Source organism: Ammospiza nelsoni, chromosome 3 (genome assembly GCF_027579445.1).
Source record: "Ammospiza nelsoni isolate bAmmNel1 chromosome 3, bAmmNel1.pri, whole genome shotgun sequence".
NCBI lineage: Eukaryota > Metazoa > Chordata > Aves > Passeriformes > Passerellidae > Ammospiza > Ammospiza nelsoni.
In genome coordinates, this window is record NC_080635.1 from 97,354,077 (window position 1) to 97,380,061 (window position 25,985).

Below are 25,985 nucleotides of genomic sequence, written 5' to 3' on the forward strand. Positions count from 1 at the left end.
TTAAGGACATGCTGTACTTTTTACCATTAGCCCTGCCTCAGAGCATCAGCTTGCAGGTGCATAGTTTTTGAAATGAATATATACATATATGTCTATAAAAAATCTTCCATTGGCTATCTGAATACCAATTATGTGTTTCACAATTTCAGTTGCAATTCTATTTTGCTTGCATGCTATATTTCTAATGAGACCATCCTATAAATTATATCTACCTGAACCACTGGGAAGGTTGTGAGGAACACCATGAACAACCTTGCTGAAGGCCAGCAGGTAAAAATTCTGGACTTCGTTAGAAGGGAATGAATCTCTGTATAAGAGTCTAGCAATTCCTCAAATACACTTTTTGAAAACCATGCCTGTAAGTCCAAAAGTCAATATCTTTCTTTTTTGCTTCTAAGACTAACCCACTACCTATTAGTTTGCTGTGCAGAAGGAGATTCTGTTGGAATCCACCCAAATAATTCCTGACCAGTTTCCAGGGGAACCAACACCACACTCAAGGTGTATGGAGGGACCCCTGTGAATCCTCAGATGAAGTTAAACACCGCTCCAGACACCCAGCAGCATCTGGCTGGCTCTAGCAGGCTCTGCATGCAGCATCACAAACAGGACATATCACAGAGGTCCTGTTAATTGCTTGCCACAAGCATCCACTTCTCACTGCCTGTGGGGGACAAGTGATTCCCTCTGCCACGTATTACTGCACACAGCAAATCCCTGGAGTTGGCAGTCTGGGCTACTCCCAAGTGAGAAATAGAATAAGAAGTGTCTATCAGCCTGTATCAGGACTTGTGCACACAGCATGCTACCTTAAAGGACCCAGCCACACATGCACGTAATGTGCTTCACCAAGAAGTCTTGTTTGCTATGTATTTTATGGCTGAAGACAAGCTGGAATATAAAAAGATACTTTTCAATCTGCTCAGAGATTTGAATTTCTTTTTACTCTTGGCACAAAGCTATTAACATGCACAAGCACAACTGAGGAAGGTTTGAAGGGTGTGTGTAAGTGTGTACCTCTTACAGGACAGTCTCTTATTCACAGTATAAAAAAGAGGCAAGGTAAACTTCTGGTTTTCTTTCCTTGGAAGTGTAAATTTTTGTATCTTTTTATGTATCAGAGAATTAAAGGCTTTACACTTAGCTTACCTTTTACTAATTAAAAACAAGTATTGAGCATATTGGTAAAATAAATGGAAATCCTGTGTACATGGGGCACTATTTTACTTAACTATAAGATATGGAAAAGCAGCTTTTTTTTGTTTGTTTTTTTTCAAGCATAGCTATCATCTTTTAGTCTTGATGCTCACTAGCTGGAAATGAAACCTAGTGCAGCGTTTCTCTTCCCAGAAGTGTTTGAGATTATCCAGTACATCCATCATTATTGAACAATCTGGCACTGACATTGAAGGTGACTATTTGCAGTGGTCTGAATATTTAGGTAACGATGAAGTCAGTGTTGTAAGATTCTAAGCCTTTTATTGTTTTCCTTGATGCTTTATTCTTGTTCTTCTCATTCTGAGCTCATCACATTTTTCAAGCTTCTGTCAGTGGTTTGCGCTTATCAGTGTTAGTAAGTCCTTATTCTTCTGATAGCTTTAGGATCCACACATCTTCAGCTTTGCTGGCATGTTCTTCATTCCAGTCTGACTTGCTCTGACTCCAGAGCAGACCAAACTAACAAAAGATAATAAAGAACTACCTACAGATAAACTGCAAATGACATGTTACCCACCCACAAAATATTATTCATCTATAAATTCTTTTTTCTTTCTAGTCTCTTCTCGTCTTTCTTTTAATCTCTGAAAGGCTGGCTCTACAGTAGAGCACAACTACAATGATCCTGGATCCCTCAGAGCTAATTTTGCACTAAATGACACTTTTGTGGTAAAAGTAGCTCACAGAAATGAGAGTCCGATACTGTCCAAGTGCATTGCAATGCACAAATTACTGTTTGGGGTACAGTTGATGCCTTAAGTTAGTGAAAAACTGATTACTCTGATTTCTTCTTTTATGAAAATAGGTTCCTACACCATAAGAAAAACTAATTTAGTAATATTTCAGTTTTCACTGCTTCTTCAGTTTTTTATGCCCTGTATTTTCTCAGGATATGAGCTGAGAGCAGTTGGACCAGGAGACAGAACGATTTTTTTTCTTAAAATGATGGCCTCTAAATATGAAGCTGACTCTAAATAGCAAGAGTGTTGGCATTGTTTTTCTTACTTATTCAAGTATTTTGTAGGAAAAAATACCTGCTACAGTATTTCTGTCAGATTTAGATATCTGTCAATAATTAAATTTATAACTGATTAGAATAAAATGCACTGATTAGGAGTTTTTAATCAGTAAAATCCACACATTTACTATGGGTTAATATTTAGATGTGGTCTGGAAAAACATAAGTACATAAGTTTAACAGTTAATCATTAGAAAGCTAGATAGCTAGTCCTGGCTTATTTAATAAACATTAGCAAGTGTATAAGGATTTCAAGATACAGCTAAAAGGAACATTTTTTGGAATGCCTACCTTGAATTCCACGTTCTCCTGGTGGCCCTGGCAAACCATCCTTTCCTGGTGGCCCTGGTGATCCATCTTTTCCTGGGGGCCCTGGTTTTCCATGAGCTTGGGAGGCAAGCATTGCAGCAGGCAGCTTCAGCTGGGATACAAATTGACCCATCCTTTCTTCATTAATCAAAGACACAGGAAAAGTTGGTAAGAAGTCTGCTAGCAAAAAAGGGGAAAAAATCCCAAAGCCCCAGCTAAACTTTCTGTAAGTAGGGTTTTTAATTCTTCTTAAAGTCAAGGTATTAAATGCTCCAATAAGCACTGAGACCTTCAGTTCCAACTCAGATTCATGTCTGAGTCTTTACCCTTTGAAATAATCAGAATTAATTTGTCTAAAATTTTCTGTGACTACTCTCCATTACTAACATATTCCAATATTTCAAATTATTTCTGACTGCTGTTCATGGAAGCACTTAAAACACATAGACAGAATAATTAGTACTTAACACACTGATGGAGGGCTACCTTCTATTTTTGTAACTCATATTAAGCTGCAAAGTAGAGATTAAATCCTGTGAACAGTTCTTGGAATGTGCTGGAACCTGAAAACTGTTGTAAAAAACCTGAAAGCACTCAGCAAAAATTGCTAATTGCAGATATTTCAGAATAGAAATTTTCATGCTGGTGAGATAAAGTGTCCTTGGTAATATTTTACTGTTCCTTAGAGGTAGGTAACATAGGTACTAATCTTGGCTCTGTATCACTTACACCAGATTAAAGCCCTAAGCATGCCACAATTTAGTGGGTATTTACAGTGGTAGAGTTTTAAGATATAAGAATAAAATTAGAGAAGAGTGGGCATCAAACAAAAAAGAAGGAAGGTGATAGAAAGTAAACAAAATGAAGCAATACCAAAACTGGAAGATCTGTGGGAACAGTAGCGAGGTGTAGAAAAGGGAATAGCTATAAAGACATAACTACTTTATTCCCTGTAGGCAGGGCACCTTATAATGCCTTCTTTTTGTGAATAGACTAAATATTTGTTACCATTCTATCTGAATGGGAAAAGGAAGTGACTTCACTCAAATTGCTCTTGAAATACATTATAGGTTGAACTCTGAGGGGTAGCACCCTGGGGAAAGGTGATAATGCACAAAGTGATAGCCTTGTTACAAAGCGAAAAACTGCCTGAACAGGTTAAGAAGTCTCAAGCTTTATATAATTTCTTTTATCTCTAAAAGATAGATTTGCCCACAAATATTAATGACAGAATAACAAAGCATATTGAGGACATAAGAAATGCATTTTGCTATGGAAGAGAAGCTACTGTTAAGGGGTGTTCATGAAGAAGCTTGTTTCAGAAACTGGAGTCACAGCTTTTCTACCATGACTAAAGGAATGCTGGGGAAGAAAAATATTCCCTTTTCAGAGTAAGGACTCATCTAAGAAATCTTACATAATACAAAGGCCTTGGCTGAATCTGGTACTTGCCTAAAACTGTGCCAGATGACGGTGGTCTGGCAGGGAGCTCTGGAACTCAGCAGGGATATTTGCTGAGAAAACTGCAGAGGAGCTTAGACCTATGTGACTGAAGGCTGTTGAACCTTTCTCTTATGTAGACAGTCTGCCACTAAGTGGCCAAAATAATTAGGTACATCTGTGGTCTCTGCTTTAGTAACATTTCAATACCTTAATGGTATGTAGTAGATAAACAGTATCTGCAGTGATACATGACGCATATATGTACCTACAATGACACTTATGTTTGCTGTTATGATTTGGAGAAGACTACTCTTCAGTGCTGATCTTTTACATAGGAAATACTCTGTTTAACAGATACTCTAACCTCTCCTTGCTTGAACAGAATCATGCAAGGTAGACTTGCTAAACACAGCTACAGCAACAAGGTACCTGCTAAGTCCAATGTAAGTTAGATGACATGTAAAGAAATTTAGAGCAGAATTTCAGATTTAGTTGTATAATATTTCCTATTCTTACCTTCAAATACCTTAAGAACCTCTTGTTTGATATATTTCTTTATTTCTTCAAGTGAAATTGCATCAGCCTGATGAGGAAAAAGAAAGGTGATATGTATCAGAAGGAATATGCAGAGGACAACTTATGATGCTACAAAAATAAGAAATGCTCAAATTAGCACTACCAGTATAAACCTTTCACCAACAGATAAGTGTTTTAATTTTTTTTGTTATTTATTTTACTGCAAAGGCCACTTTACTGCAAATACATTATAATATTGTAAAGATACTAGTGGCATGAAGTGGGAGAAGCACTCCCAGCTGCCAAGATGACCAGGATGTGATGAGTATGGAAGTTATCTTGCACAAGACAGCAAGGATGATCAGGAGCAAAAATCTGCTTTACTTTTGCATGGCATCTTCCAACTTCTCACCTGCCCTGGGGACTACTTGCTCTGATGCACCGCTGACCAGAACAGAACCATGGTCCCAGTAACTTCACTGGAAAAGTGTTTTAGAGCTTTACCTTACATGATTGAGGTTAAAAAGAACCCATAGTATGGATGTGTGTGCCTGTGTGCTCATGCAGAAAAATCAAGTTATCTACAATTGGCAAGCAGAATTTTATTGTCTTTCGAAATGCTGATTTCTCTTCTATCGAGAATCAATTTTGGCCACCTCCTTTTCTTTCCCAGTTGCAAAGGCTCAGACTGCAGCTCTTAATCTTATGGAAAATGTGAAAATTAACAGTACTGAGTAGCCATATTGGTATGCAGGAACTAAAGAAATAAATAATTAAAGCTTATCCATAGCAGATGTTTTAAAAAATAATTAAAAATAACTGCCTGATCATGTGGGTATATTTTTTTCACCTTAAATGAACACTGAAATGATCTGAGAGAAATCCTTAGTTTTTCTAATACTGTGCTATTTCTCAGTTGAATTTCCACTGCTCAGCTCATGTTATCTTCATAACTTGTCTGAATACACAAACAACCAAGATAAACTTATATTAGCTTACTGGAAACCCTGGGGGTCCTGGTGAGCCTGGGGGACCTTGATGACCTGGTGATCCTGGATAGCCTCTGTCTCCTGGAGGGCCAACAGGACCCACATCCCCCTTTTCTCCTGATGGGCCAGGCTTCCCTCGTTCCCCCTGGGGACCTCTGTCCCCTGGAATACCCTGATCTCCCTGTGAAAAATAAAAGCAGAAGGAAAACCATTGCACATCGTGGAACAAACCTGAACAGCCACCTGAGAATGCTAAAGAGAAAATTCTTGCCTGTTCAGAAACAGACTGAGTCATGCAGGAAAGATGATTTTCCAGGCTGAACCTTGTCTCTGAAAATATATTTTGTTTTCTTGCACTTTTGATGTTGAAGTCGACTACAAAAAATAATAGCTTGACTCTGTAGCCCACTTTTCAAGGACAGAACTTGAGCATAGAAAGGTTTTAGCCCTTATAGAAGGATCTAGGAATGTCAATTATGTCATAGGTATAATTCAGGTGCTCAGATTCACACAAGCAAAAGACACCAAGAAATCTCCTGTAACTTTCCTTAGAAGTCTACTATTTTATGTCTTCATTTACACAAAATTATACTTAATCCAAGTTATTTCCAGTACTCAAACATACTAGGAGGAAGCTGGAGAGGAATTTTTAAGAAGGACATTTAGTGACAGGACAAGGGGTAATGGCTTCAGACTGAAAGAGAGTCAGTTTAGATGAGATATTAGGAAGAAATTCTTTACTGTGAGATGCTGAGGCACTGGAACAAGCTGTCCAGAGAAGCAAGGAAATATATTAAGGCCAGGTGGGATGGGGCTTAGAGCAACCTGGTCTGATGAAAGGTCCATGGCAAGGTGGCTGGAACTTGATGATCTTTAGAGATACCTTCCAGCCCACGCCTTTCTGTGATTCTGTGATAGATAAGTTGTCAGGTTTATAACCCTGCAGAGTAGCTACAGATAGCTCTTCTACCAGAGATAAAGAAAAAGGCAAGTTTCTCTAGAATCATGGTACTGTGCCAGTGTGAAGCTGATCCTTTTCTTATAAACAATCCATGTTTTACAGGCTGCCAGTGTGTAGGAGGCAAATCAAATATTACAAGTGTTTTTTAACTGCCTCCAGTGTTTTCTTCATGTTTTGAAAAAGGTCCTTGTAAAAATTCATAAAATAGGTCATATATTCCTCCAGACTCCTCTTTAATTGTACAAAATTAAATTGTACACCATGAATTGTATAAAATTCAGGACATTTGAGTTTTGTGATCTCTGCCTAAGGTGCTGCTTTATTCAGCCTTTCTCCTTTCTAGCATTCTCCTATCTCTTGTATTTTATCTTGTACCAAATTCTGTGCAGAAGGAACTGCTGTTTTTCCTGTGTTTGTACCTGCTCTCCTCCACCAGGTTCACAATCTGTGATCAAGGTCTGGAGATAGCAACAAAAACAAGCAAGCCACTAGCACTTGTATCTGTTGAAATCTCTAGGAAACAGGTTGGTATAAAACATGTTTTCAATCTAGTTTGTCACTCAGTTTATAAAGTAGTCATAACAGTAGTGTTTAGTCACTCAAAGGATCTATAAAACTATTTCAGCCCAGGTGGCTTATTCCTTCTTAAAATGAATTCTATAAGGACATTCTTATATCAGAAAAGAAAAATTCAGGAGTTATGTTCTGTCCTTCCAATTTTGATGCTTCTCTTTTCTGTTACTACAACAGCTGGTCTCAAACTGAAGGAGCATGCTGTACAGCACTAATAATAATAATGGCTGCAAGAAAACCTTGACTATATTTTCTGTACTCATTACAATCTCTATCACAAATGCAGGCCTGTGTCCTTAAAGGCAAAACCAGAACCTTGCAAACAGTTAATTTTTTAAGGGATAGTTGTAGTAATTGTTAAATCCTCATGTCTCTTCAGTGTCATAAAGCATAAATGTGGCAGCCATGTGATTAGGACATCAGGACTTTGGGAATGTTATAAGAAGACTGTGTTTCATATATATATATATAAACACACCTCTCACCTCCCATAATCATTCCTGCCCACCATGGCCTTGTTCCCACAATCAGAACTGTCTGAAGAGTTTGGGAAGCAGTCAGGTATTGCACTGGCATTCCTGCTGCCTAAGTGTGACAAGCTTGTTTTACATAAAACATGATTTGTGTCTGTGACATAGAAAGGAGGACAACAGGGCAAGTTCATGGCTTTTGTAAAATCTGACAACAGCATAACTGGATTATCTGCTTTCCATTTTCAGCCTATTGATCAATTTACAGTGTCCAGGCCAACTGTGTTAGAAAGTCTGTAAAATGCGTTTTTACTCTAAATGCAGAAGCCAAATCAACTCTAATTCCTTGAAGTGGTGTCTAGGACCTAAACCTCTTAGATTTTTAGGTGACTGCTTGAAGTTCACAGAGAACTAATTTCTTGATTTTGCCTATAAGATAGGTGCTGATGAGATGTTTATATGCTCAGTGAAAAGAGAAAAGTTATCATAACAGGGACTTACACGTTCTCCTTTGGGTCCTCTGTCTCCTGGTCTCCCCACAGCACCCTGAAATGTGGTTTTTGAAAAAAGGTAAACTTATCAGTTAAAGGCTTTATTGTGTATTCATGTGTTAGCAGAATGCAAAGCAACTGCCTAAGATTAACAGCTGTGGTTTCTGTGAGGAATAAAATGAATAAACACATGTTTTCTTACCGGAGGACCTGGCAATCCATCTTTTCCATTGATTCCCTAGGAAAAAAATTAATATGTTTATGTGTTTTTAAAGTATAAAGGGTAAAGCTCAGTGTTTAGTGCCATATCAGTAAATGCTCCGAAGCTTCAGAAGAAGCAGTTTGTGTGGCTACAATATAGAAATACAAAGAGCATCATGATGTGCACCAAATCTAATGATCATCCAACTTTAAATAACAAATTATAGGGAAACTTTGCAAATTTGGAATATTTGTACATGCACATGCACTTTTTCAGTAGCAGCTAGCCATAATACAACCATGGGAGAGAGTTCTTTTATTCTAGATATTAGCCCTGGTGCTGAATTACCCTTCTGCTCTTGCAGAGATTATGCCTTACTATTACAAATCCAGAACCATTCTTTGGTTGTCAGGACTTGCAGCATAGCACAGTTTTGGTCTCATGGGTTAAAGCCATTTCCTTCCCCTGAGAAGGTGGCTGCACTCATAGCAACTGCTGGAAACTGTTCCAGGCCCACATTATCTTCCAGACTGGAATGTGGCATGATCTGAGAGTCCTGGGTGGTATGGGCCAAGATAATGTCAGAGAGTATATTAACAATTGTACAATGCCAGATAATTGCAAGATAAAGACTCTGGCAGTGTTTAATTTAGTAGGATATTTATGGGTCTGCACATGTAGCAAACTCACAGCTGTGAGTGAGAAAGGATGACTTGTATGAGCAGAGACAGCAGGAATATTTCTTTCTCCTCATATACTGCAAAGTGGAGCTTGGCACAGATTAGGCACCTTGGGCTAATTTGCTGCTGTAACTACAGAAACTGTGTCCACTTTGCAGGCAGAAGTGTAAAGTGGAGATGTGCTGACAAGCTGCAAAGCTCTGCTGCTCATGCTCATCCCCAAAACACCAAGGTTCAGGGGAGATAATGAGTCCTGCACTACCCTGGCTGAACCCCTTCTGGAATATAAACTAGGTTTGTTCAACCAGCTCAGACAGGGCTGGCTACACTGCTGTCACACTTTTATTACATAAAGGGAGCAGATTAGACATCTCCTAAGTGAACAGTAAATGCCTCAGCTGCCACAGTGATGCTGTGCTGCATCACCTATATACAGAAGAGTCTCAAAGTTTATTCAGTCATGAAGCCCACGCTTCTCTGTCTAAACTGAAACTGAGAACCTGTTCTGTCACCCCATCCTTTACTGACTGTGCTGAGTGTCTGGGTTCACATTCTCCCCCTGGAAAAAGTACAAGAGGAAACTTTATGTCAGCAAGATCCAAATGACCTTCATAAGACCTTTAAAGGCAACATCTTAGTAAGATTAACTATTAAAACACCACAATACCAGGAATAATTCTTTTTTAGATGGTTAATATTAAGCAGTGCAGCTCTGTGTGTTCTTCACATGTTACCTACTCTAACACAAAGCAAGATGCAATGTCCTTTCTTTTGTAACTTCTGATAAACTAATCCACCTCTTTTTGTAGCAAGTTATAAATTCAGTATAAAATTTCTTACTGGTTTTCCTTGTGGCCCTTCTGGACCAGGGAAGCCTATATCTCCTATAGGTCCTCTTTCACCCTAAGGAAGAAGAAAACACACATGAAAACACTGCATGAAAAACCTTGCATTAGGTGTTTGAAATATTTGTTTGCTATTGTAAGAATCCAGAACTCAAATGTGTACTTACAGGTTCTCCTGGCAAGCCTGGGGACCCAGGAGATCCTGGCTTTCCCTGCAAAAAGAGAATATTACACATTCATATTATTAGGAAGCCAAATGAAATGTATCTCTATATAAAAAAATAAGAGAGTATATATATGTGGGAGAAATATTCAAGGTATTGCTCATTAATGCTTTAAGAAAGGAAAAAGAAATATTTCACCAGATTTTTGTCATATTTAATGAACAGGCTCTTGTTTTAAATGTTACTTAGTCACTTGGTTTTGCTTATCCTTCTTGAATACTAAGATGCTTTTATGAAATTTTTTTTACACCACCATGATTTTCATCTTGAGAAGTCATAGTCAGATCAAGGTTTTTTAGTGTGTATGTAAAATCAAGGTTTTTTCCTTCAGGTAATTTCTAGTCCCAATTTTTTTTTTTTTTTGTATATGACTTTATTACTCACTTAACACCTTTTGCAAATTTTCTTGTTGTTTTGATCATTTCTATTGTCATTTCATGTTTACCCTGCCAGAATTCACAATCCTCTCTTATGACATCATTTAAATGTTGATTTTAAGTGTCCCTTTAGGATGCTGTTATGGTTTTGGCAAACCACCACAGATGCCCTTCTTTTAACAACTTGGACCTACATTTCCTGAAGTATCCTTAGAGCAGATCCTCAGGTGACTTTGTACAAGTGAGAGACCAAACCCATCAGCACCAGGGACAACTCTGGGAACAGCAGCACTGAGGGTTTGTGCTGAAATGGGCACTGGGGGCAATGCTTGCAGGATCTCAGTCCAAGCTGCCCTGACAATCTCAGCAATCTCAGCAAAACACCAAAGTGAAAATAAGAGGTTTCCATTCCCAGATGGGGAAGAGGGTTCACTATTCAATCTAGGGAATGATGACAGGTACAGAAGACAAATTCTTTTCCAGCAAGATATGTGGATATGTCTCAAAATCCTCCTAGACTACTGAAAAAAAATTTGTCTCTCATATCTACTAGTTTGTTGATTAAAACTCCTTAACATAATTGTGAAAAAATCCAATTTATTTCAGGGGAAAATATTTTATTCCACTGGATTCTATCAGAACTAAATATAGTCAACAGAATGTAGCTTCACCCCTGAAGAAGGGGACTCATTAAATATTTCTTATCCAACTTGAATAGAGAACATCCAATAACTTGGGAAATTCATAACAGTGGGAAATTCACAGGAAATGCACAACTGTGCAGTGTCATTATTAACAGTGCAAAATCTCTTTCAGAACAACAAGCTTTGAAATTCTTACATCTGCTATAAAGCTCAGAGAAATACTTTCCCCCTTAAATGTGCAATTCTTTTAGGAAAACTCAATGAAATTAGGCTATTTAAGATGATGTTCTCTTGGAACTCACAGTAAATAGACTAAATCAGTGGCTAATGGAAATGGGAATGTGTAGACACATACTTCTCTTTTATTTCATGAAACACATTTATAATTTAAACAGTTCCTGAATGTATTGGTAGCTGCCAAAATTTAATAATAAATCTATTTGCATATAAATAACTCTGTATTGCCTCCTGAAATATGGATAAACTTTTTTATTAAACAGTAAATGAAATCTAATATCTTCATTTCCTTTAGGAACATAAATGAATAATTATAATTTCAATTTATTATTAGTTACTTTTACTTTCACCTACAACAAAGTTCCTCTATGACTTTCAGAAACTCCTCTGAATATCATATGTAAATAGCTGACAAAGCATTCTCCTAGAGCAAATGTTTGATTGACTTGATATGCAGATCCCTGTGGGCTGCAATAAATAATGTTCATGATTTTCCTTTGTGATAGAAAGATGCTCAGAAATTTGTGCATGCCCAGGAACACAAAAAATGTCTTTATCTATATTAAACAGAGGCAATGGGAAGGATCTCACGTTTCTTAACTAAGCATATGCAGCTTTGAATTCCAGCTTTATCATGCATTCACTTCACTCTGTCATTTTAATAATAATATGAACCCTTGCTGCTATTAAAACTCTAATTTATTTAGGGAAAACCCATAATCATACCTACACATAAAGCACAAACCAAGCACTGGTGTCCCACAGTGACTGAGACTACAGCTCAGCACCTTGCTTGACCTGTTTTTTCAGCTTCTAAAACCAGAGTTTTCTTTAAAGAATATACATACCGGTGTCCCTGACACTCCTGGTGCTCCAGCTGGTCCACGGTCACCCTAAAGAAAAGTCAAATTTATGTTTAAACCATAACAATCAAACCAGAAGTTTCTTGGTGGATTCCCATTAAAACCCAAGGAAGTGAAATGAAAATGAGGACAAGAGCCAGGTTAAATGCTAATATTTATCTGTGCCACTGGCTCATTATACAGACTTGAGCAAGTAACCAAAATCCTCTGTTTAGGTTCTCTCATATAATGTTTCCCTTTGTTTCTGCACAAGACCTCCCTTGAAAAGGGATGGAAAGTCCTTGACTTATCTGGTGTTCTCCAAGTAATTATAATTTGTGGTCATGGCAATGACCAAAATTTACACAGGGTAATTCACTTTCCTATCAACATACCCATATTTAAAATATACCTTCCAAAGAAGTTTTTGCTTTCCTGCTGCCCAGTTATCCCTTCACTACAAGCTAATGTCCTCTGCTTGTGCCACGGCCCTTTCAGGGCAAGGGTTCTCCTTACAGCACACAGCCACCTCCATCTGTGCTTTAAGCTAGGACAGTGCTGTGGTTTTGGCTGGAACTGATGAGCTACAGGGACAAATTCATCTTTCTTGACAGGACTGTAATCCAAAGCAGACAGACAGAGCTCAGCAAGTGGTAAAACTCTACCCAGAGGTGTTTCCCCACTGCTGAAGTGTTGGTCTGTGCCCTGTTACTGTAATGTTGGTTACAAATGTGAAAAACTCAGGCTCCTCTTTTCTGAATTTATGTCAGAAAACCCCTGGCACTGATGAAACCATACTAACATAACAGTATTTTTCTGAGATGGGTTTATGTTACCTGGAGCAGATGCACTAAAGCTCAGTAAACATAGCTACAGCCACGTTGTGTTCTGCATAAGAGCCCCAGGAAGTTTCGGGATTTCTGGTTTTTATTCTTATAAGCAATGATGGTTTGTCTCATCCTCATCATTCTGTTGAGGTGCACAGTGATATGGCTGTTGATCAGAAACACTCAGCTCCCTTACACACAGTGTGGCAGGTGACAAGTTACATGTCTGACTGGAGTGGGGAGGAAGCAGCTCCGAGGACACAGCTCAGCCTGTCCTGCCCTGGCAGCAGTGACCCAGTGAGGAGCACAGCATCCACCTCTGGGACAGCAGCTGGGGAGCACTGAGTGCCTGCAGCAGGCAGGACACGCTCCCTGGAGCCCTCCACTCTGCCCCAGTGCTTACTCCACACCCAGGACTTGTGGTATTCTCCCTATAGGCGGGCTATGATATGAAAGTAGAAATGCCTAACACTTCCCTTGCAATCTATCTATCTTTCTTTCTTTCTTTCTTTCTTTCTTTCTTTCTTTCTTTCTTTCTTTCTTTCTTTCTTTCTTTCTTTCTTTCTTTCTTTCTTTCTTTCTTTCTTTCTCTCTCTCTCTCTCTCTCTCTCTCTCTCTCTCTCTCTCTCTCTCTCTCTCTCTCTTTCTTTCTTTCTTTCTTTCTTTCTTTCTCTCTCTCTCTCTCTCTCTCTCTCTCTCTCTCTCTCTCTCTCTTTCTTTCTTTCTTTCTTTCTTTCTTTCTTTCTCCCTTCCTTCCTTCCGACACTTCCAACACTTCCTTCCGACACTTCCTTCCGACACTTCCTTCCGACACTTCCTTCCGACACTTCCTTCCTTTCCTTTCTTTCCTTTCTTTCCTTCCTTCCTTCCTTCTTTCCTTTCCTTTCCTTTCCTTTCCTTTCCTTTCCTTTCCTTTCCTTTCCTTTCCTTTCCTTTCCTTTCCTTTCCTTTCCTTTCCTTTCCTTTCCTTTCCTTTCCTTTCCTTTCCTTTCCTTTCCTTTCCTTTCCTTTCCTTTCCTTTCCTTTCCTTTCCTTTCCTTTCCTTTCCTTTCCTTTCCTTTCCTTTCCTTTCTTCTGGTCCTTTCAGCAGTCTGGCTTTAAGCACAGCTGCACCAGCCACTGTCAGCAAGCCTGAGGTAGGGGACATTTTATCCAGAGGACATGAGCAGTTCATGAAATCACCAAGAAATTACAGCCAATGTTGTCTGTAGAAGATGGCATTCTGCTACACAGAGGAGCATCATGGCTCTAAATTAAAACCCAGCATGCACTATACTGCTGGGATTGTCAGGCTCTGAGATTCTGTTAGGCATTTCTATTTTCACTTATTTGCACCACAAATATGAAATTCTGACCAAATTTAGTTAAGGAAACAATATTTCTACTTTGGGAGAGGGCCAAACACTCACTCAGCTGGTTTATATGATCTGATCCATTGCTTATTCCCTTTATTTAATTCCTGTCCCCACTTTGTCTCTGTTAGACCTGTAATGTCTCCCTGTGTTTGTTCATTTTGCAACCAGACTAGTCTTTAATTGCTTGTAAATTGTAGAATTCCAAAGCAAGAACCTTGTCATGTAATTTAAGCATCTAGTACAGATCTTAGATCTTGTCATTATTTAAATCTTTCACAAGATCTTAGATCTTGTCACTGACTGAGCAAGTAGGAGGAATGCACAGTGATTTTGAGAGGGAAACTTTAAATTTACATTTCTTTGTGATGAAAAATAAGTTTCAGTAAAGTACTTTTGCATGAAGTCATTTAATAGCATAATTCAAAAAAGCTAAAAAACATTTCATTTGCAAAAAAATTTACTCTTTTTTCTTCCTAAATTAGAAAATATGGGGAAAATCAAACTGGTTTTGCTGACAGAAAACATATTTACAGATTTTTTTCATTTCTCTGCTAAATGTTTTATACTTTGCTATATTTAGAAATGAATACTTTTTTATCTTGACTATTTTAGCCTTTTATAAAAGCTTTTCTTTACATTCCTAATCAGTCTCCACAATTAGAAAGTAAAAGGCTGAGAACAAAACAGATGGACTGTAAACAAAAGACGACATTCAAGGGGAACAAGAGCCATACAATATTACCCTCAATTATAGTAGTATTCTACCAAGCATTTTACAAGGCCTCCTACACACAATTTTCCATTTGCAGAAAATGAAATTTTATGTTCAGTGAGTATATTATTTACACCTATGCAAAGCATGTTTTTTGCTTGTTTAAAGCAAAAAACCAGAAAATACAAATAAGTATGCAAAGATTTTTCTCATAGAAACATTAACTTACACATGAAAAATAAACCAAACAAGGCTTCAGAAAACATTTAGCTGCAGATAGTGGCGACTAAGAAATCATGCCTTTTTTTAAGGAGTCCTACCTTTTCCCCTGGGAGTCCTTCCAATCCTGGTAATCCCATTGGTCCTGGGTCTCCCTGTTTTTTAGTTTTTTTAAATTAAAAGATTGCATACGTTAGAATTTCTTTACTCAACATGGGAAATGTTGAAGAGCAAGCAATAGCAGATTATTTAACTTGAGATTACTGTAACAGCTAACCAGTTATTAGGTAAACAGATTTTGTTATATCTCGTTTACTGATTTACAAATTAAGCTTTTCCCAGAGTCCCTGTGTGAGTATTTGGGTCAATGATTTAATTTTGATGAAAGATGTAATACAGAATTACAGAACTAGGTGCTGGTACAGAAAGATGTATTCAGCTTCCAGGCATTATGGTGAAACAAAAAAAGAAGTTTTGTGAATTTTTTTGAAAACAAATTATTAAACTGTTTTAGAAAACTGTCTCACAACTCCATGTTTGGCTGTCACTGCTAAGAGGTTTTGGTTTGGATTTCTTATTGTCCTTCAGAAGTACCATGTGTCAAACTACTTGGAGAATTCTCTATCAAAACCAAAAAATACATACATACATACCACTGTTCCAGGATCCCCTTTTGGACCCTGCAAAAAAACCCAAAAAACCAAGCTACATTTAAAGAAGAGCAGTTCCATGATAAGATGGTTTTTTCAAATGACTGCAGTAGAGTATAGTTTGCTAATGCAGTGCCTTAAGAATCATTATTCATCCCAGTCCCAGCTGATTAATTTAGTACAAAATCTTAGTAATATTTTGGGTTTGTTTTGCTGTTCCAGCATACAGACAAAGACAGCTCTGTTGCTTGGTGCCAGCCCATAACTGTGGTTACTAAAGAGACAATCATCTCTAAACAGAACTTGCCTCTGGTGCTAAAAAGGAGGAGAATGTAAATAAATGCACAGCATCTTTAGATTCATGGAACCAAAGCAACACTGTCCAGCTGCAAGGTACTGCATGCAGTGCGGAAGACACCAGCCCTGTATTACTTCCACAATCTAATTCTAAGTTTTACACATTTTCCTGCACTGTAGCAACATGTAGTGAATCGGTGGCAGAACTCAGATCAGAATTCCTGAGCTTCTCATTTCTGGCACCAAATTTCACTACAGAACTATGCCTCCATGAACTATAAATACAAAATTACACATTTTTAGTATAAGAATACTTTCAATAAAGGCTCCAATACCAAATTATGTACCATTTCTGCAGCCTTTACTTGCTAGGATGAAATGATTTATTCAAAATAAACCACTCTCCAAAATGGGCTAAAATGCTTGGCAAACATAAAATCACAGTATGTATGCTACATACCAATCCTTGTTAATGAAATCTTTCACAAATAAAATGCAATTCCATGCAACTAACCCTCCTCTGTTTCTATGCCCTTAGCTGCTAGAAATGAGATTTCTGGTAGCACTTACTGGAGGTCCTGGTGGACCGGGATAACTCGCGACACTCACTCCTCCCTGTAACAGCAAGTTTAAAAGTTGAGTTGGGCTAAAATTGGGTGGGGATTGAAAAAAAGCAATTAACATTAAAGAGAAATACCTGCAGTTTATATAAGCTGCTCATTCCATTTCTTTCATTGTAAGGCATACCCTTTAAAGCATAAAAACCAAGTAAGTGTCACTTATGAATTATAAAGGCAGAACTATTGCCCTGTTCAAGTCCTGTAGTTCAGCAAAGCTGTGGTATCCTTTTTGTTCTCAATCTGCCAAAGATTCCACATACCAGAAGAACATAAGATACACACCACCACAACTTGGGGCTTTTTTAAAAATTATAAACCAAGAAACCTGTAAATCAGTGTGCATCATATTTTGATTTTTATTATTATAATTCTCCATAATAAATTTTGTGTTAGGTACTATTCCACTTAACTTAGAGTCCAGTGAGCTCCACAGACTTTCCCTAGGTTGCCTGGGCTCTCTGATCTCAAGAGATCCAAGCTGTCAATTTTACTCTAATAATATTGGACTGGTTAAGTAATTTGAACAGGTTTCTTAGAGGGCTCTAGTGATCTGAACTTACTCAGTGATGAATTGAGAGGAAAAAAAATGGAGTTGGAAACCTTTCGAAAAAAGACACTGTTACCTTCCTGCAATATTAATTTTTATTAGACCAACACTCAGTTCTTTATATTGCATTACATTTTACCCACACATTGTTCCTAATATGAATTCAAGATATAAAACAAAATGTCTCACCGGAGGCCCAGGTGGTCCAGGTTTCCCAGGAGAACCTTCACTACCCTAGTACAGCAAGAGATTGATGTAACTCATTTACTGTAACTGGCCACATCTATTCCACACTCAAGCCATGATGACCACAATGACAACAAACAAGAGATACAGTCAATAAGAGCAGGTAATATCAAGAATAAATTCTCCTGCAGTGTTCCTGTTTTAGCTTTAGGGAAGGCATGAATCGTTACTTTTTACTAGTTTTTATTTTGTTAGTTACTTGCTGCTTTATGTGTAGAAACTTTCTTATGGCAAAATAACAGTGGTAACCTGGGTTGGGAATCATTTCATGTGTACCAGGAGAGAGAAGAAGGAAAAAAAAAGAGTTGTTAATATGAATTTCTAAACAACTGGCAGATAAAAGTTAACATGAATTTTATGCTTTGTTTATTATTTTGCAAAAGCCAGTCCTCAGCTGATCATTCATATGTAAATAAAGAAGAGCTACAGTTTCAGAAATTCAGTTTACGTAGAAACATATTGAATATAAATTAAGATTTTTTTTAAATAATCTTCCTTACTAAGAGATATAATTAATATTTTTTTGGTTTTTACTGTAAAATATTCATCCATTGTTACCTGTATCTCTAGCCTGTTCTGCTATTGTGTACTGAATTGCTTATATTATACAGGGCATAGCTGCTGAGATTTTTACCCAGCAGAATCATGGGGTCTGTGGATAGTAGAGCTGCAAAGTTTTCAACATAAAATTTCCCAAACAAACTTTTCAAAATACCATCACCACAATTCAGATAAATACACTGTACAACTTGGAACAAGTCTGTCAGAATTTTTCACTGGCTTTGTTGGATCTTATTTAATGTATGTCAGTGATACACTTAAGTCACAAATTTAAAATTACTGAAGTGGCAAAAATCAAGCTAAGTGCTCAATGCCAATAATTAGCTCAGCAGAAAAATATAATTCTTACTGAACATTTATACTAGGATAATTTACAAATGGCCCTGTTAATTGTTAGAAATTGTCAGCCTCCCAAGAGTGGTTTGAAGAACTTCATGGGGAATTAAAATCCTATTACTTCAGAAAGCACATTATGTGATCAATTCTCAAGTGTGTCCCAGATGAAGGACAGAGGAGAAATTTACTGGGGCTTTATTTCAGTTTACTTCATTACTCTTCAGCCATGTCACTTTTTCCACTTTTAGAATGATGAGACACGAGCTGTAGAGCAGGGGCTTCTCACTCCCACCTGTGTGTGAGTTGTGAACAAGGAGCTATCAAAGATATGTGTTTTGCATTCAGTTAGATAAAAAGAAAAGAAGCGGGGTAAATTTCTGTTACCGTGATCTGCAAGGAGACAACTCTCATTCAAATTTTATACTGAAATAATTTCAGAGCTTTACAAAACAGTTTTCTTTCTTAGTCATACCAAAGTTTTGTGGGGAATTAGAATCCCACATGTGGATGTGGCAGTGCTATGCCTGGAAAAGCCCAGAGTACTACTGAAAGAAAAGCTGTATTCCTACACAAAATGTAGAACTTGACCCAGAAAAGATTTTGCAGCGAAGTTTGGCTCTGCAGTATTGCTCTGATTTGAAGTAATCATGAAATTGAATTTGACCTCATAATATCAAGTTTCTGATACAAGAACATAAAAAATTTTGGAAAAAGCAGTTCTTTATATATATGTGTGTATGTATATATACACACACACACACACACATATATATACATATTATATGCATATATAAAAGAGTGTAATATAAGTATAAAGTCAGCTCACATAATTTTTCAGAATAAGTAACACCCAATAACTTTCAGTTCTTGTACAACTGCTTTTGAATATAATATTCATAAAAGAATAAGAAGTACAGCAAGAATTCACTAGTCATATTGTATGTCAGAAATATATTTTCACTTTCCTAAACCTTATATATTGTGTTTTGCCTAAAGAAAATTCTCTGCAAATAAAATACACAAGGACCGTACTTTGAAGTATAAGCCCATATGCACAGAACTGCTTAGGGAAAGTTGTAGTGAAACACAAATAAAAATTTGAAATTTGAAACATTTTCGTTACATTCTTATACTTGTTTAAAACACTCCCAAAACACAGTGTAATGGGATTGCAAAACCTTCACAGACCTGTACCAAGGTTAAAAAGAAGGAATACCTTTTCTCCTTTTGCTCCAGCTGGACCGGGATGTCCAGGTCTTCCTGGGACTCCCTGCACAACACAGAATTGTTTGTATAAGTTAGGAAACAATGACACACAATATTTTTGCAGGGGCACTAAGTTTTTAAAACATGCTTTCTGGAGGCAGTTTAAACCTAATTGTACTTCTCCTTCAGGTTTAAATATTTCTCTTCTCTTTGATACAACAGCTGTGTCCTCCTGATAAGTCCTTTGAAGGGTAAAACACGTCTTGACCATTGCATTTTCACCTTGACAAATTAAATGTGGTGACCCTAACTGGCACATCTTGATCCAGCTGAGAATCGCATTTTACTGCTAAATGCCAATTTATGTATTCCACATTAAACTTCTTAAATGTGCTACAATTTTTGAAAGAAGTATTAGTATTGTCATGAAGCCTAGGAATGAATAATGATCATACTAACTAATGTCATTCCCATATGTAGAAAAGAACATTTGAAAACATTTCAAAGAGGACCTCTCCCATTAATTCCAACAATTTTAATGATATATTTCAGTGTCTTTAAATATTGTCAGCTTTTTCTCATTCTTTGGTTTTGAATTGTGAAACCAAGTAATTACTTTGCTTTTGCACTAAGTTTTTTTTCAGAATGAGTAGCTGGAATTATTTTTAGGTTTTATTACTAACATGACTCTAACTTGGGTAAAAATACACATTTAACTGCACGTTTGCACATCATAAATCATGTAACTTCACAGATTCTCTAGTAATGTCAAAACTTCAAATCTATTTAAGTTCCATAAACTTTGAGTCCAGACAATTATGGTATTTTCAGTAACATCAACAGCAGTGTAGTTTACTTCACTAGTGTCAGAATGGGTAAGATTTTATTATTAATCTCCTAAAAGAGAAAAGAAAGGACTAGATCTAGGCAGTTATAGCAAGCCCTACAGAAACAAATGAGATCACAGGTGATACCACACACTTACGGATGGGCCACTGGGTCCTGACACACCTGGCAGTCCAGGAGCACCTTGGAGACCCTGGAGATTAAAAGAGCACATGTCTAGTTCCTCTCCACTTATACTTCAAAAATACTTATATTCAGCATGTCCAGCAGTACCGTACCTGCATTACAGTGTATTTTCTTCTAAAATGTAGGCCTTATTTTTAGTAATGTCTATAAAATAACCACCCCACCAGGTGGGGAAGAGAATCAGGTTATCATTGAACCAGGTTAGAGGCAACTTCTTTCTTGAGTGATAAACACCACTTGTCCTTCAAACTTTCACCTTTTTAGCCGATATTTTGTAAATAGTTTTGTCCTTAGTTGTGCAGATAAGAACAGATGTCAAGCTTTTCCTTAGAGATTAATATTCTATTTTCTTTTATTAAAAGGTGCCTTTTTTTTTCTGGTGAGAAGACACTTAAGCAGGCTTGTCACTATTACCTGATGCTATCGAAATGAAATGGTACTTTCTGCCTCATTTTTGGTTTGGCTTTTTGGTAATTGAACATGACATTTTACATAGTATTTAATGATCTCCTTTCCTGCTTGTATTCTATTTGATTGTCTGAAAATCAATGGACTCTAGTATCCACTTACTAAACATAACAGCTGTGCAACTCACTGCAGTGGATGGAGGTGGGATTTGAGACAAGCCTGTGTGGCACTGAGTGTCTTTCCTCTGCCACACCAGGCTCAGGTGTGATTTTAGACATGTGAAAGTGATGTACTAATGAGAGCTAACACTCTTGGTTCTCCCTATAATCCACAAAGAGAAATGGATTCTTCCAAGCAGTGATTGATTTCATCTGTCCATCCTCTGACAAGAAAAATCCCCTCAGAAAAAGTGCATTTCTCATTTGAAATGCAGTGTTTAAGAAGAAATGGTGAAGGAGGCAGCCTAGAAAGCCACAGTGGTCAGGAACCCTGAAATTGGTGCTCTGAGGGGGAGACTGAGGGAAGAAATTTGGCGAGAAATAGATCAGCAAAAATGTAGAGATGGAGAGATATTGATTTTTCTTTCTTGCTCCTACACACAGAGAACATTGATCCACTTCTGCAGCTTTTCAGAGTGGCAAGGTAAAAGCTAATGTGCTCTCTGCTCCTTTTGAACTCCTTTACTCTGATGGTACATTTACATGAAAAATTAATATGAAACCAAAGGAACATCTTCTGTAATTCTTACTATTGATATTAAAAAAACCTCTCCTGAAAAAAAGAAGTGCTTTGAAAATGAAGATAACAAGTTCACCAAAGATTAAAGGGTGATTGGAAAGCCTATGGAAGTTAATGAGCATATTTCAAAGGGCTTCAGGTAGGCCTCTCTCTCTTTCTTCCCATTTCTTCCCATTACAATAAATGATCAAAATAAAGTATTGAAATTTGTAAAAAGAAGTTACTTTTAAAATGTTTTCATACATGTTTCTGAAAAGAAGTTTCACTTTCACCCTCATGTGATATCCAAAAGTTGCTGCAAAACATTGAAAATATCAAAGCTCACCAGCTCTTAAAAGGTGAAGAAACATATGAATGATGAACATAGCATTAATGAAAAATATACAATGAATTTGCTCTAGACTCCTTTGAAAAAATCTGCCAGACATAAAGTTGCTGTTACCTTATAACTTCTTAATTCCCTGCAATATCTTATTTATGTCTCATCTGTTTAATAGTATTTGAATTGTCAAAATTGTTTTGTAATGCCTCATTCCTCCTAGGGCTGACTGTTAAAGGTATCCCATATGGCACACAAAGTATGTGTTACCCTTCCATTTATTTTTTAAGTAAAATTATGAATGAAATTTGCTTTTGGCTGCCCCATCCTTTTAGGGAATATGTTCTGAATTCCACCTCAGGGGGCACATGAGGTGTGAGGTCTATATATTGTCACCTAAAACCAAATATATATGTAAAATATATATGTAATGAGCTCTATGTGTATCATATAAAACCAAAGAAAAAAATAAGCAGGATACTTTAGGCTGACAACATGCTAAATTCTGGGGCAAAACAGTAGCAGGAGCTGCATCTTTTTTTTCCACATACAACTGTGTACTTTTGTAAGCCAAGAATACTGATAAACACATTCTTTTGGGAAAATATTCTCTTATTCTACTACTCTTTAAAAATTCTTAAGATATCATGGTCTTAGCACTGAAGAAATGTGAAATGCTTATAAAGAATTACAAACCCCTCAATCAATACACTCTAAATTCCTCTTGTATTTTCCAGGTGCTGTGTCTTGTAACCAGCACTCCTAAATTAAAATAGACATGTTTAATCCCAGTTAAGTAGTCTGGAGTTTCAAAGTGCTCACCACATACTTTTTAATGGCTTACTTAACTCCTCAGTTGGCTAAGGCCACTAAGAAATTCATTTATTTATCCAGATTAATTTCCTTAATGGCTTCTGCTGTGGTGACCTCTCTTTTTTTTTTCTTCTTTTGCACTGATAGTGTTCTTCAAATGTTAACTGCAAATATTTCAATTGAAAATGAAAGCTATAGCAGCTATTTTGTATTTGGCACCACAAGTCATTTGGCTTTTTTTCCTTCTCCATAAAGACATAAAAATAACTCTAAGAATGTAATATAAGATGAAAAATATTGTAAATACTTTAAATTCAGCCTATTAAAATATTTTTCAGTTTCCACTTAATAGTAGTTGCTGCTATTACTGTTCACATCAGATTATTTGCTTAATGGGAAGTTTTCAAAAGTGAATTCTAAAGGGGAACTACCAAAATGAAAGCAAATACGTTATAGACATGAAGTATTTTCTGAAAATATTTGGCATTAGCCTATTTATTGCTAACATTCTGTGCATTTAATTTTCAGTCTAGGTCTTTACTCAGGTTCAGATAAGAATGTAGAAATGAAGTAATTTTACCTCATCGCCCTTTTCCCCCACAAGCCCAGGAAATCCACGTTCACCTTTGCTTCCCTATGAAAACATAACATTCAAACAAATATTTTCTATTACAGAACAATGAATTTCATGCTCTGTAGGGCATTTTATATACACTCAATAAATGCTAGCAGGATGCCCTTACAACCATAGTACATAAAACATAAAGCAAAGGATCAAAACCATCTGAAAACTTCCAAATAAACCTCCCCACAAGGTGAAAAAAAATGAGTGGTTTGTTCCTAGGAGGCAAAATACTCAAAAGACCTTAGAGTCTTTTGAGTCACCAAGCACCAAAGAGCTTGAGTGCTTGCTGAAATGGAGAAAGTTCACTTCCATGGAATTAGTCTCGATGACAGGAACTATCTATATCTCAAACCATGTGGCTTTTTATCTGATTCCAGAGAAGCAGGATTTTGATTGATGCCAGTGACCCTTCAAGGCCAGGGAAATGGCTGTGCTGCTCCCAGGGGAACAGGGGCAAGGGCACAGGGTGGCCCAGCTGTGTTGCACACGAGGGAGACAGGGGAAGTTTGCCTCTTCACTGCAGGATTCTCACCCAAAATGAGTCCAGAGATAGCAAAGCACTGCTGGGCACTCAGATCTGAGCCAGCTTTAATGGAGGCATGACACAGAAAAGCTGTCTGGGCCTGGGACTCAACTCAGGCTATTTTGCTCACTCAACTTAGACAAAAGGCAAACTGACACATGAAGAGGCCTGAAACATAAAAATCATTTGAACTTTTAAGTTGGCCAATGCCACAGGGACACGGGTGAGACAAAAAAGTCAAGTCTCACAAAGGTAAGAATCTGTCTTTTTGCTTTTAACAAGATCCAAACCAATGAAAAATACACTCTTCAAAACTTACTTTTGGTCCTTCTCTGCCAGGAATGCCTGGAGGACCTCTTGTGCCAGGATCACCCTGTGGAGCAGACAGAAGATGAAGTGACAAATAAATGTTTTTATGACATAGATCTGATCCATGCAGACTGATCCATGCATACTGCTTCCTTCCTGTCCTTCTGACCAAGCCTCTGTTTTTAACCCAAAGCTTTCTTCAGTCCTTGCTCTCTTCTAAACCATTTACTTGCTCGGGGAGAATTCCTTGTTTTCCTCCCCATCTCTCACACTCTACTCAAACCATGCTAACACATTTTTAGCTTTACTTTGGATAGCCCCAGACACACCTGTGTTTAGCTTTGAGCATCTTCCTTTCAAGGACTAGTTAGAGATGAAGGCTACTTGTTACTCTCTCCAGCTTCAAATCTCTAGTTATTTAAAAGTAAATGACCCCTGCAATGCTGAGAGAAGCATTTGCCAGCTAAATTGCAGTATACAGAAGTGCTAACCCAAAACCCTGAGAAATGAAGAATGAAGCTTAAAGAAGCAGCAAGAGAGAGAGCTCTGACAAGAAAAGCATGTACAGCAGAAAGGCAGCACAATTACAATCAAAAGGAAAGACTTAAAATAAATCAGATTTGGAAACGAGAAAGTCAATAAACCCTAAGCAGATGTATTAATAAAGGAAAGAAGAAATGATGTGAGCTTTTCACATTGAAATTCTCCTGAGCACAGTTTTCATTTTGAACTATTGCAGAACACTCCAAATTTCATTATTTTCAAAATAATATCTTAGAAATTCTAGACTATTTTCCCCATTTGTATATTACTGAAATTAATGCTACAAACTAAAGTGAAGAACAAAGTATATTTGTAGCAATTCATACTGTGGGCTGGATATGCTGAATAGGCCTTTGCTGGCTACCATCTCCCTTGCTGTTCTAACACTATTTTGCAAAATTTCTATAAAATTCATTTCTGAAGTATTTTTAACAAGAAAACAAAAAATTTTAAAAAATATCACAATGCTATTTTAGGCTAGCCCTGTAAGTCAGAACTGAACCTACAGAAGCTCTCAAGTTCACGTTTGTTTAAAAAGCATGTTTATAGCAAAAAAAGACATTTCATCTCTGAAAAATTTACCTTCAGTACAGCACCCATGTCTCCCACAAGTGGAAGTGCAACCTGAAATTTAAAAAGGCATCTGCAGTTAATGTTTTACAAAGCGCTATTGATTCTGATGTGTTTTCATTGCTTCTAAACTTTGTATCATTACACATAGAGCTGATTTTATACATATATATATATGTTGGTTTAATCTACTTTTTAATGAAAAGTCAAAAGAAAAAACAGGTTTTCAGATATAGTAAATATCACAGTCAACCCAACTTACTGATTGTAATTCTTAACTGTAAATGCAATGAAATGTCTCAAACCATGACAACAGCCTAACTCCTGAACATACTAATATTGTTTTTGTAGCACATCAGCAACAGCTCAATGTTACTGGAATGCCTTGTACTCTCACCTGATTATCTTCAATTGCTTTCCTCCTCCTTTCTCCTAGGCTTTGACTCTACTGTCATCTGTAGTACAAATTCTGGAGATGCCAAAGCTAACT

General features: G+C 37.2%; 1 protein-coding gene across 1 annotated transcript in view; it reads right to left on the reverse strand.

Moving 5' to 3' along the window:
• Positions 1 to 25,985, reverse strand: part of COL19A1 (collagen type XIX alpha 1 chain) — a 179,437-nt gene that overhangs the window by 10,587 nt on the left and 142,865 nt on the right. Inside the window, exons 31-48 of the mRNA XM_059468666.1 lie at positions 25,508 to 25,549; positions 24,393 to 24,446; positions 23,506 to 23,559; positions 20,601 to 20,654; positions 19,626 to 19,679; positions 17,456 to 17,500; positions 16,797 to 16,847; positions 16,670 to 16,714; positions 15,806 to 15,832; positions 15,254 to 15,307; positions 12,046 to 12,090; positions 9,883 to 9,927; positions 9,711 to 9,773; positions 8,191 to 8,226; positions 7,999 to 8,043; positions 5,504 to 5,674; positions 4,505 to 4,571; positions 2,528 to 2,683 (exon numbers count right to left, since the gene is read on the reverse strand). Of these exons, the coding sequence (XP_059324649.1) occupies positions 2,528 to 2,683; positions 4,505 to 4,571; positions 5,504 to 5,674; positions 7,999 to 8,043; positions 8,191 to 8,226; positions 9,711 to 9,773; positions 9,883 to 9,927; positions 12,046 to 12,090; positions 15,254 to 15,307; positions 15,806 to 15,832; positions 16,670 to 16,714; positions 16,797 to 16,847; positions 17,456 to 17,500; positions 19,626 to 19,679; positions 20,601 to 20,654; positions 23,506 to 23,559; positions 24,393 to 24,446; positions 25,508 to 25,549 (1,108 nt within the window). The remainder of the gene's footprint in view (positions 1 to 2,527; positions 2,684 to 4,504; positions 4,572 to 5,503; positions 5,675 to 7,998; positions 8,044 to 8,190; positions 8,227 to 9,710; positions 9,774 to 9,882; positions 9,928 to 12,045; positions 12,091 to 15,253; positions 15,308 to 15,805; positions 15,833 to 16,669; positions 16,715 to 16,796; positions 16,848 to 17,455; positions 17,501 to 19,625; positions 19,680 to 20,600; positions 20,655 to 23,505; positions 23,560 to 24,392; positions 24,447 to 25,507; positions 25,550 to 25,985) is intronic.